Source organism: Anomaloglossus baeobatrachus, chromosome 7 (assembly GCF_048569485.1).
Source record: "Anomaloglossus baeobatrachus isolate aAnoBae1 chromosome 7, aAnoBae1.hap1, whole genome shotgun sequence".
NCBI classification, from domain to species: Eukaryota; Metazoa; Chordata; class Amphibia; order Anura; family Aromobatidae; genus Anomaloglossus; species Anomaloglossus baeobatrachus.
In genome coordinates this window covers 143,922,980-143,935,304 of record NC_134359.1, presented here as the reverse complement: position 1 = coordinate 143,935,304, position 12,325 = coordinate 143,922,980, and the positions used below count along the sequence as shown (strand labels likewise).

At 44.0% G+C, this 12,325-nt stretch overlaps 1 protein-coding gene across 3 annotated transcripts in view; it reads left to right on the top strand.

Moving 5' to 3' along the window:
- Positions 1-12,325, top strand: part of LOC142245214 (glutaminase kidney isoform, mitochondrial-like) — a 1,837,395-nt gene that overhangs the window by 1,609,381 nt on the left and 215,689 nt on the right. For all 3 annotated transcript variants that reach the window (XM_075317734.1, XM_075317731.1, XM_075317733.1), the window contains one exon: positions 9,191-9,267. In XM_075317734.1, coding sequence (XP_075173849.1) covers positions 9,191-9,267 — 77 coding nt within the window. The remainder of the gene's footprint in view (positions 1-9,190; positions 9,268-12,325) is intronic.

The following is a 12,325-nucleotide window of genomic DNA, read 5'->3' as shown; positions in this document are numbered from 1 at the left end:
ATGGTACCAAATGGACCATCTTAAAACATCTATCACAAATAACCCAAATTACCGTCGTCCTCTGAGAGACGGGAAGATCCGAAGTAAAATCCATAGTGACATGAGTCCAAGGTCTTTTAGGTACAGGCAATAGCAACAACATCCCACTAGAATGGGAACAACAAGGCTTGGATCTAGAACAAATCCCACAAGACTGCACACAACTACTGACTTCCCGAGATAAAGAAGGCCACCAAAAAGACCTACTCACTAGATCCCTAGTACCAAAAATCCCAGGATGACCAGCCAAGATGGAACAATGAATCTCTGACATAACTTTACTCCTCCATTCATCAGGAACATACAGTTTCCCCACAGCATATCTCTCCGGATTGTCTCCCTGAAATCTCTCAAGTGCTAACCTCAAATCGGGTGAAATGGCGGACAGGACCTCACCTTCATTCAGGATGGTAGATGGCTCAGCAACATCAAGAGAATCAGCAAAGAATCTTATAGAGAGGGCATCTGCTTTAACATTCTTGGTGCCCAACAGAAAAGAAACCACAAAATCGAAACACGTAAAAATAGGGCCCACCTAGCCTGCCTAGGATTCAGTGTCTTGACAGATTCAACGTAGGTCAGATTCTTATGATCAGTGAGCACCACAATTTGACGTCTAGCTCCCTCCAACCAATGTCTCCATTCTTCAAAAGCCCACTTCATAGCCAATAATTCCCGATTACCCACATCATAGTTTCGTTCAGATGCAGAACATTTACAAGAGAAGAAGGCACAAGGCTTCAGTTTGGAAGTTATAGGATCTCAAACAAGACAAAACAGCTCCTGCTCCAATTTCTGAGGCATCTATCTCCACTTGAAACGGAAGAGAAACATCAGGTTGCTGCAGAACTGGTGTAGAAGTGAACTTCTTTTTAAGCTCCTGAAAGACCATAATTGCCTCTGGGGTCCAATTCTCAACATCAGCTTCCTTTTTGGTCAAGTCAGTCAAAGGCCTAACAATACTAGAGAAATTGCCTATAAATTTACGGTAGAATTTTGCAAAACCCAAACATTTCTGAAGGGATTTCAAAGAAGTAGGCTGAACCCGGTCATAAATGGCCTAAACCTTGACCGAATCCATTTCAATAGAAGACTGGGACAAAATAAACCCCAAACAGGACATTTTGTTTGTACGCCAAAGACACATTTTGACCCCTTAACATACAATGCATTGTTCTTAAGTACCTGAAAAATAGTCTGAACTTGCTCAACATGAGAGTCCCAATCATCAGAAAAAATCAAAATATCATCCAAATAGACGATCAGAAATTTAACAATTAGTCCCCGGAAAATATCATTCATGAATGACTGGAAGATGGAGGGGGCATTAGTTAGCCCAAAAGGCATCACTAGGTACTCAAAATGCCCCTCAGGGGTATTAAAAGCCATCTTCCATTCATCACCCTCCTTAAATTGAATGAGATAATACGCCCCCTCAAAGTCAAGCTTAGTAAACCATTTAGCTCCCTTAACTCTGGAAAACAGATCTGACATCAATGGCAAAGGATATTGATATTTAACAGTGATTTTATTAAGGAGGCGATAGTCAATACAAGGTCTCAATGACCCATCCTTCTTGGACACAAAGAAAAAAACGGCACCCAGGGGTGAAGATGACGGTCTAATATGACCTTTTTCCAATGACTCCTTAACCCCTTCACCCCCGGCCACTAAAACACCCTAATGACCGGGCCATTTTTTGCAATTCTGACAAGTGTCACTTTGATATGTTATAACTCTGGAACGCTTCAACGGATCCTGGCGATTCTGACAATGTTTTTCTTGACATATTGTACTTCATGTCAGTGGTAAATTTAGGCCGATATTTTTTGCGTTTATTTGTGAAAATGTAGGAAATTTTGCGAAAATTTCGCAATTTTCAAACTTTGAAAATGTATGCTTATAAATCTGAGACATATGTCACACAAAACAGTTACTAAATAAAATTTCCCACTTGTCTACTTTACATCAGCGCAATTTTCGAAACAAATTTTTTTTTAGGATCAATAAGGGTCAAAGTTAATCAGCAGTTTCTCATTTTTCCAACAAAATTTACAAAATATTTTTTTAGGGACCACATTACATTTGAAGTGACTTTGAGAGGCCGAGGTGACAAAAAATACCCAAAAGTGACCCCATTCTAAAACCTGCACCCCTCACACTGCTCAAAACCACATCCAAGAAGTTTATTAACCCTTTAGGTGCTTCACAGGAACCAAAGCAATGTGGAAGGAAAAAATGAAAATTTTACTTTTTAATACAAAAATGTTACTTTAGCCATAAAATTTTCATTTTCACAAGGGAGAAAAGAAAAATTGCACCATACAATTTATTGTCCATTTTCTCCTGAGTACGCCGATACCCCATATGTGGTAAAAATCAATTGTTTGGGCGCACGGCAGAGCTCGGAAGGGAAGGAGCACCATTTGAATTTTTGAATGCAAAATTAGCTGCACTCATTAGCGGACGCCATGTCGTGTTTGAAGACCCCCTGAGGTACTTAAACAATGGATCTCCCCCACAAGTGACCCCATTTTGGAAACTAGAGCACTCAAATAATTTTTATAGATGTTTGGTGAGCACTTTGAACACCTGGGGGCTTCACAGAAGTTTAGAATGTTGAGCCGTGAAAAGAAATTTTTTTTTTTTACCACAAAACTGTTGCTTCAACTAGGTAGCTTTTTTTCACAAGGGTATCAGGAAAAAAATGCACCATAAAAGTTATATTGCATTTTTTCCTGAGTACGACAATACCTCATATGTGGTGGAAAGTAATTGTTTGGGCGCATGGCGGGGCTCAGAAGAGAAGGAGCACCATTTGATAGCAAAATTGGTTGGAATCATTAGCTGACGTAATGTTGCATTTGGAGACCCCCTGAGGTGCCTAAACAATGGAGCTCCCCCACAAGTAACCCCATTTTGGAAACTAGACCTCTCAAGGAGTTTATCTAGATGTTTAGCGAGCCCCAAGGGGCTCCACAGAAGTTGATAATGTTGAGCCATGAATACAATTTTTTTTTTTCACTGCAAAACTGTTACTTGAACCAGGTAGCTTTTTTTTCACAAGGGTATCAGGAAAAAATGCACCATAAAACGTATTGTGCAATTTCTCCTGAGTACAGAGATACCTCATATGTGGTGGAAAGTAATTGTTTGGGTGCATGGCGGGGCTCAAAAGAGAAGGAGCACCATTTGACAGCAAAATTGGTTGGAATCATTAGCGGACGCCATGTCACGTTTGGAAACCCCCTATGGTGCCTAAACAGTGGAGCTCCCACACAAATGACCCCATTTTGAAACTAGACCACTCAAGGAATTTATCTAGATGTTTGGTGAGCCCCTTGTACCCCCAGGGGCTCCACAGAAGTTGATAACGTTGAACCGTGAAAATTATTTATTTTTTTTTACCACAAAATTTTTGCATCAACCAGGTAGCCTTTTTTTTTACAACGGTATCAGGAAAAACTGCACCATAAAACGTATTGTGCAATTTTTCCTGAGTACGCAGATAACTCATATGTGGTGGAAAGTAATTCTTTGGGCACATGGCGGGGCTCAGAAGAGAAGGAACGCCATTTGACTTTTCAAACACACAGACGCTGTGCACTGATCGGCCGCTGCAGGAGGCACAGTCAGATGAGATACAAAAAGCGTCGGGGATACGGAAAAAAAAAATCACGCCAAAAATTGAGCAGGGATGCCGATCTGTTATGTGCATCCCTGATCGGCGGGATGCACGGACGGATGCAATACAAAAAGCGTCGGGGATACGGGAAAAAAAAAAAAGTTATACTCACAGTACCCAGAGGATTAGCAGGAGGATCACTGACCAGAGGAAGTGCAGGAGGAACAGAAGACAGCGAGATGGACAGCTTTACAGGAGCAGCAGGCAGGAGGTTGGACAGCTTCAGAATACCCAGGAAGGACCCAGGGATGGAGGCAGATGTGATCGGGCCAGGGAAGACCTCGGACGACCCGGTGAAGGCAGGTAAGAAGACGTCGGAGGGAGAGCAGATGGGGAGGGGGAGACTGGAGAAGCAAAGGCAGAAGAAAGAAAGCAAAATAGAGATCATGGAGGAGGCAGGCAGATCGCGGGGGGAGATCGGGGCGTGGGGGGCAGATCGCGGGGGGGCACGGGCAGGGGCCATCACAGGAGCGCGCTGGGGACATCGCGGGAGCGCGCACGGGCTGCAAGGGGAGCGCAATACTCACGTGGAGCAGAAGCGGTGACATCAGCGGCGGCAGCAGCGTTGGCGTGGTACTACAAGTACCAGCCAGTGCACGCTGAAGACATGTTGGGGGAGGGCTTGCAGACCAGCACAGGCCTGGGAAGGGCGGCCACCAGCAGATCAGACTGCCCCACTGCACACTGATTGGAGCGATTGAGCGTCATAGCACGATCGCTCTAATCAATGCTGCAGGGGCTGGGAGCGCCGTGTTTGAGCTGCTGTAGCACCTCATAGCAGGATCTCACAGTATCGTACTAATTCAGGCATTATTTTAGCTGAAATCAGTGCGAACGATGTGGTTGGCAGTTCAGATTTGAACAGCCAATCACAACGATCGTCGATGGGGGTGGCGATACCACCCCCCTGGGGTCAAGCAAAGGTCCCCTGCTGTAAGAAACAGCAGGGGACATCATTTAAAAGATGTTGCTATGGCCACGGCAATCGAATGAACTTTAGGTACTAAAGTTACGTCCCTGGTCGTTAAGTCACGTTAAAATAGGACGTAACTTTACTGCCCGCAGTCGTGAAGGGGTTACTATAAGTTCGCATAGCATCATGTTTGGGCACAGACAAATGAAAAATAAGTCCCTTAGAAAATTTGAAACCTGGCACTAATTCAATGGCACAATCACTCTCCCTATGGGGAGGCAAAGGATCAGATCCAGTCTCATTAAACACATCAAGGAAGTCCGACAAATATTCAGGTACATCATGTGTCTATGCAGAAATAGACAACACAGAAAGGTCATTATGCACACATTAACAACCCCAACTAACCACAGACAAGGATCTCCAATCTTGAACTGGATTATGGGTCTGCAGCCAAAGGAATCCTAGTAGCAAAATATCATGCAAGTTGTGTAGTACCAGAAATTTACAATTCTCCTTAAGAGCTGGTGCAACCTTCATAGTCACCTGGGTCCAATATTGGGGTTTATTCTCCACTAGGGGAGTAGCATCAATGCTCCTTAAAGGAATAGAAGTTTGCAAAGGTACCATGGGAAAGCCACAACTTTTAGCAAACCCAAAATCCATTAAGTTCAGGGCGGCCCCTGAATAAAGAAAAATCATAGCAGAAAACGAGGATAACAAGCAAATTAAAGAGACTGACAAAAGAAATTTAGGTTGCACAGTACCCACAGTAAATGAACGAGCAAATCTCTTTTCTCGTTTAGGGCAGACAGAGATAGTGTGAGAAGCGTCTCCACCATAGAAACACAACTTGTTTCTCCGTCTAAAACCCTGCCATTCAGCATAATAGAAAACTCTATCACAGTGCATAGGCTCCGAAGACTGTTCCGCAAGGGATACGTCTGCACGTATCGTTTTGCACTCACGTAAGCGTCTATCAATCTGAATGGCTAAGGTCAAATAGGCATCGAGACCCGAATGCATAGGAAATCCCACCATAACATTTTTCACAGTATCTGCAAGACCCTTCCGAAAAGCCACCGCAAGTGCATCAATATTCCATTTGGTACCTTTTTTTTTGTGGCCGGTGATACTGTTATGAGCTGGTAAGTGTGGAAAATCACAAAAAATCCCATTAATCAGGAAAAACCAAAACCACAAGAGTAGTTGGAAACTAAGATGACCGCAATCCCCTATCTATTGGACAACACTAGAAGTAGCAGTGGGATGTTCCTAACACACCTAGACACCTCGTCACTGCCGAAGAATCTTGCTACACCTTAAAGATAGAAATGAGGAATCCTAACTTGCCTCAGAGCAGTCCCCAAAGGAATAGCAAGCCCCCAACATGTAACAATGGTGATGTAAGAAAACACAATACACAGGTAGAAAATATAGATTAGCAAAGGTGAATCCAAAACGCTGCAAACACTGATCGTGGGCACGGACCCTTAGGATTCAGCTCTGCATTCTGGTTCCAGCAGTCATCATATGGCCACTCAACTCATGCAATTTTCATATTTCTGCTGTTTTTCTATAACATTGAGCGAGCTAGGAAAGCAGCTTGTCTGCACGTGACTAAGTGTGCAAGCAAGTCATATATGAAGGTCACATGACAACTACCCAAACCGCAGGGGAGTGGGAGAGGGGGCGCCAAACAGAATTCTTGCCCAGGTTGCCAGAAAACCTAGATACACCTCTGGTTAAAGGGTTAATATTATGACACAAAGCTGATTAAATTTTATTGCAGCCTCCTAAAATACAAAGACATGTCAATGGAATTGTGCACCTCTGAACTAAAAGTAATCATGATCACGTTAAAATATGTTTTTGCATGCTGATACCATGTGCTTTTTGCATTTACAGAATAGATTATAAAACACTTGTGAATCTAGTCTAGCATGACCCTATGAAGAATAAAAGTATGATTGGAGATAGAGACACTACTAGAGTACAGATTATAAACCACATATGTAGAAATATAAAGTGGGTTTAGGGAAGACAGAAAACCTCAGGCAGAAGCACAAAATTAATCCAGATTTCAGACCAATATTATACCCCTAAACAGGGGCGTAATTAGAGTTTGATGGGCCCCGGTGCAAAGTTCAGACCTGGGTCCCCCCTCCACGTACATCGACATTTAGGGTACAGGATAATGACACTGACACTCGGGGTACAGGATAATGATTCTGACACTTGGCTCTTACCCACAGCACCCAGATTTCCCATGATCTGAAATCCCTCTATCAGCACCCAGCTTTCCTATTTTCTGATATCCATCTTGTCCTCGGCACACTGCTTCCCCATGCTTTGCTATACATCTTTCCCTCAGCACCCAGCTTTCCCATATCAGAGCATGGGAAAGCTGGGTGCTGAGACATGATGTATAGCAGAGCATGGGAAAGCTGGGTGCTGAGAGAAGATGTATAGCAGAGCATGGGAAAGCTGGTGCTGAGGGAAAAGAGCCTTTTTCCCTCAGCACAAAACGTTCCCATCCCCTGCTTGTATCTTTGTCCCCCCTTGTATATAGTTCTCCAAATACAATAATGGCACCCACATAGCCTTCCAAATAGTATAAAGGGTCCCACATAACCCTTCATATATTAGAATACACTTCCATAGTCCTCCATATATTATAATGCATTTCCCATAGTTCTCCATGCATTATAATTCAGCCCATAGTACTCAATATATAATACTGCACCACATAGTCCTCCATATATTATAATGCACCCCCATAATCCTCCATGTATAAAGTAGCCCTTCAATTATTATCTTGAATTTCTCATAGTTCTCTATGTATTATATTTCACCCCATAGTTCTCCATGTATTATACTGCACCACATAGGCCTCCATATATTATAATGCAGCCCTATAGTCCTCCTTGTATAAAGTAGCCCTCCAATTATTATAATGAATTTCTCATAGTTCTCCATATATTATAATTCACCCCATAGTTCTCCATATATTATACTGCACCACATAGTCCCCAATGTTTTATAATGCACCCCCATAGTCCATGTATAAGGTAGCCTCCATAGTCCTCCATATATTATAATGTAGCCCCCATAGTCCTATATGTATTATAACGCAACCCCATAAAACTTCATATTGCATTATGCAGCCCCATACTCCTCCATGCATAAGGCACCCCTATATTCCATGTATAAGGTGTCCTTCATTTTGTATTATGCAGCCCCCCCAGACCTCCATATATAATAATGCAGCCAGCCTCTCCAGGCCTCCATGTATAATAATGCAGCCAGCCTCCTCAGGCCTCCATGTATAATGTAGCAGCCAGCTTCTCCAGGCCTCCATGTATAACAATGCACCCAGCCTCCTCAGGTCTCCATGTATAATATAGCACCCAGTCTCTCCAGACCACCTCCATGTATAACAATGCACCCAGCCTCCTCAGGCCTCCATGTATAATATAGCAGCCAGCCTCTCCAGGCCTCCATGTATAACAATGCACCCAGCCTCCTCAGGCCTCCATGTATAATGCAGTATCTCCAGGCCTCCATGTATAATGCAGTATCTCCAGGCCTCCATGTATAATAATGCAGCTTCCCCAGACCTCCATGTATAAAGCAGCCTCTCCAGGCCTCCATGTATAATAATGCAGCCACCCCAGACCTCCATATATAATGCAGCCTCCCCAGACCTCCATGTATAAAGCAGCCTCTACAGGCCTCCATGTATAAAGCAGCCTCTCCAGGCCTCCATATATAATGCAGCCTCCTCAGACCTCCATGTATAAAGCAGCCTCTCCAGGCCTCCATGTATAATAATGCAGCTACCCCAGACCTCCACATATAATGCAGCCTCCTCAGACCTCCATGTATAAAGCAGCCTCTCCAGGCCTCCATGTATAATAATGCAGCTACCCCAGACCTCCACATATAATGCAGCCTCCTCAGACCTCCATGTATAAAGCAGCCTCTCCAGGCTTCCATGTACAATAATGCAGCTTCCCCAGAACTGCCTTCCCAAGCCTCTGGCCACCGTTTACTCACTTATATTAAAAAAAAAAACAAGTACTCACCTTCTCTCTTCCTTCCACCGCTGCTGTCTTCCCCGCTGCTCGTTCTCCCGGTGCTGCGGTTGGCGTCCTCCTGTCCTGCACTCTGTGCACTCAGCACAGCAGTCGCTCGGGAGTGACGTCATCGCACAGGGGGAGAATGGTGATGCATAGCGCGGCACCGGCCTCATCATTACTGTGCGCGGTGACGGGGGAGACGTCGCAGCCGCTGACATCAGGCAGGGGGCCCCGGTGCCGCCGCTGACATCAGGCAGGGTGTGTGCGGCCGTAGGCAGCGGGTCAAATAGCGGCCGCGAGGTCTGTGACAGATCAGCGCAGCTCCTCTCACATTGACAGAAGCTGGCTGCTGAGCTGCCTGGCGGCTGCCGGGCCCCTAACCTCTGCGACCGCGGTAGTTACGCCACTGCCCCTAAATAGGTTCAAACTGCAGATCAGACTTAAACATTGATTATCGCTTTTGTTCACTAGGTTTGCCCTATCAGCAATGGATATGGAACAACGTGACTATGATTCGCGCACAGCATTGCATGTAGCATCTGCAGAAGGTATGTTATTTTATTTTAATACTTTATATCTTTGAGAACAGAAATGAGGCACATACTATATAGATAGTAATTTTACCAACATTGTTCTGTATTTTCATAAGATGTAAATGAGCTAACAAAATCAAAGCTCAGATGCAGTATTGTAGTTAAAGGGGTTGGCACTTGAAAAGAAGTTATCATCTAACCACTTGACTGCTGCTCCATTCATTCTGTATGGGATTGATGGAAAAGGCCAAAGGCGTAACTCAGCAATCCCATAGAGAATTAATAGAGCATTATTCGGCCATAAGATTGCCGCTGCATTCTAACATGGCTAAAATTGACCATTCTGCCTCTGAGTGAAGGCCCCAGCGATACATAAGTTATCACCTATCATATAGATAGGTGATAACGACTCCTCACCTGACAACTCCTTTGAGTTTGTTTTTGTATAGGGAAGACAGGCATGTACAGAATACTAAGCGTCAGAGCCATAAAGTATTCTACCTTGGCCTGGAATTTTAAATCTAGGGCTAGGAAAGCAAATTTAATATTTTCATCTGATAAAAGAAAAAAAACTCAGCTATTTTACACATATGATACAACTGCAAAAATACATTTTTTTGTGTTTGTTGCTTTCTACTTGTTGCCTTGAAGATATGGGGGGTAGAGAGAGCCCTGTTGGTGCATATAATACACTTGGAACTTTTTAACACTGTCTAATTTATTTCTTACTATACATCATGCAATAATGATGCTTACGTGGTTGGTACAAGCCTAGTGTTTCACAGTAATCACTACTGCAGCTTGTTAGCAAGGATGGGTGGCAGCAATGGTGAACCCTCTTAAAGAAGACGTTTCACCAAATGTTTTGTGATGAATTGGATATATGATATAATAGACGCTGTATAGTAGGATATAACGTTTTGGGGTTTTTTTTGCTTTGTTTTTAATCTTGCCTCTCCATTGCAGATAAATTAGCAGTCAAAGTATGTGACACTTAGACTGTTCTTTACTTACTGTACTTTAAATCTTTTTTAAGTCCAAGTGGGCATTATGAGAGAGAGGTCACTAGACATGTTAACGTCTTCATTTTTTTTTTGATGGTGACCAATCATAGAGGAAAAGATCGGAGACTCATTATGGTATAGAAAAGACAAATATTTAACCCCTTAACGACCAATGACAGACCTAGCACTTCATGAGCAAGTATCAGTTCCCGCATCATGACATGCTAGGTCCATCATGGCTTTAAACTGTCACTGCGTGTAAACATAGAGTAAAAGGTCCATGCCAAAAGCTGTCACTGACAGCTCAGTCATCAGCATGGAAAGAGGTGTGGGAACCCATGTTAGCAGTCCCTATATAGGGGGTGTACCCCTACGAAGGACTTTGATTTTCTGTATCTTTAAGGAAACAAGTGTCCCCCTGTTGTGTCGATTGTACTAGACCATGCCACCCCTTCTGTGTGCTGTCTGTTAGTCCGGCCTAAAAGTCCAGGAAAAGAGAGAGAAGCTCCTGGGACAGTGTGAGAAGGAGCTGAAAGAGGAAGTCATCACCTTAGCAATTAGCAGAACCAATGTCTGGAGAGTTAAGGGAAGTGAGGGAAGTGCACACCAACGCACCACAGAGATGAGAGCGGACCAGTCCTGTGAACTGTTTCATGAGTGTGCACCTGGGTGCAGCAGTTAGGGTATAGTGTAGGCCTCAGTAGGCAGAGTGTGGTGTCCACATAGTACCTAAAGGAATCCGCACCGTCGCATTTACAATCACGAAATTTTGCACAGACACTTCATGTGACCCAGGGAACGTCGTAGATTATGTTTTGACAGGAAAATTTAACCCCGAGCTTTACAGTTACTCTCCAAAAAACATGCCTCCATTAAAGTAAATGGAGCCTGGAACTACTGGTTTTAATAGCAGCTGTGATTGATTGCTATAGGAACAAAAGACATTGTTAGTATAAGAAGCTTATGTGTGAGGTAATATGATGTCGGTGGGGAGACTGATAGAGAGAGAAAGAGACAGAGACACAGACAGAGTAAGAGGCAGACAAGGAAAGAAACAGACAGCGAGACACAGACAGAGAGACGGTGACAGAAACAGACAGTGACAGAGACAGACAGTGACAGAAACAGACGGTGACAGAGACAGACGGGGAAAGAGACAGACGGGGAAAGAGACAGACGGGGAAAGAGACATACGGGGAAAGAGACAGACGGGGAAAGAGACAGACGGGGAAAGAGACAGACGGGGAAAGAGACAGACCTGGAAAGAGACAGACCTGGAAAGAGGCAGACTGGGAAAAAGACAGACAGGGAAAGAGACAGACCTGGAAAGAGTCAGACAGAGACAGGTGGGGAAAGAGACAGACCTGGAAAGAGACAGACCTGGAAAGAGACAGACCTGGAAAGAGGCAGACTGGGAAAAAGACAGACAGGGAAAGAGAGAGACGTGGAAAGAGACAGACGGGAAAGAGACAGACTGGGAATGAGACAGATGGGGAATGAGACAGACGGGGAAATAGACAGATGGGGAAAGAGAAAGACCTGGAAAGAGACAGACCTGGAAAGAGACAGACCTGGAAAGAGACAGAAGGGGAAAGAGACAGACAGAGAGACAGACAAAGACAGACGGGGAAAGAGACATACGGGGAAAGAGACAGACGGGGAAAGAGAAAGACAGACACAGACATAGAGACAGATACAGAAATAGAGAGAGACAGACAGAGACACAGAGATAGAGAAAGACAGAAATAGACATACAGAGACATAGCCACAGACAGACAAGGAAAGAGACAGACAGACAGCGACACACAGAGACTGGGAGAGACAGAGAGACAGTTACTATCCCGGGCAATGCCCGGGTACTACAGCTGGTGTATATATATATATATATATATATATACATATACATATATTTATATATTATACATATATCCTTGAATGTTGTTATAGTTGTGGCCATCTGAAGTCACCTCAACTAAGGAGTTAATTTGTGTTCGGTGGGCTATGTCCCAGCTTTTACCCTATGTCCCAGCTGCTTGGCAGCTTGCGTTTGTAACCCCCTTTTGAATAAA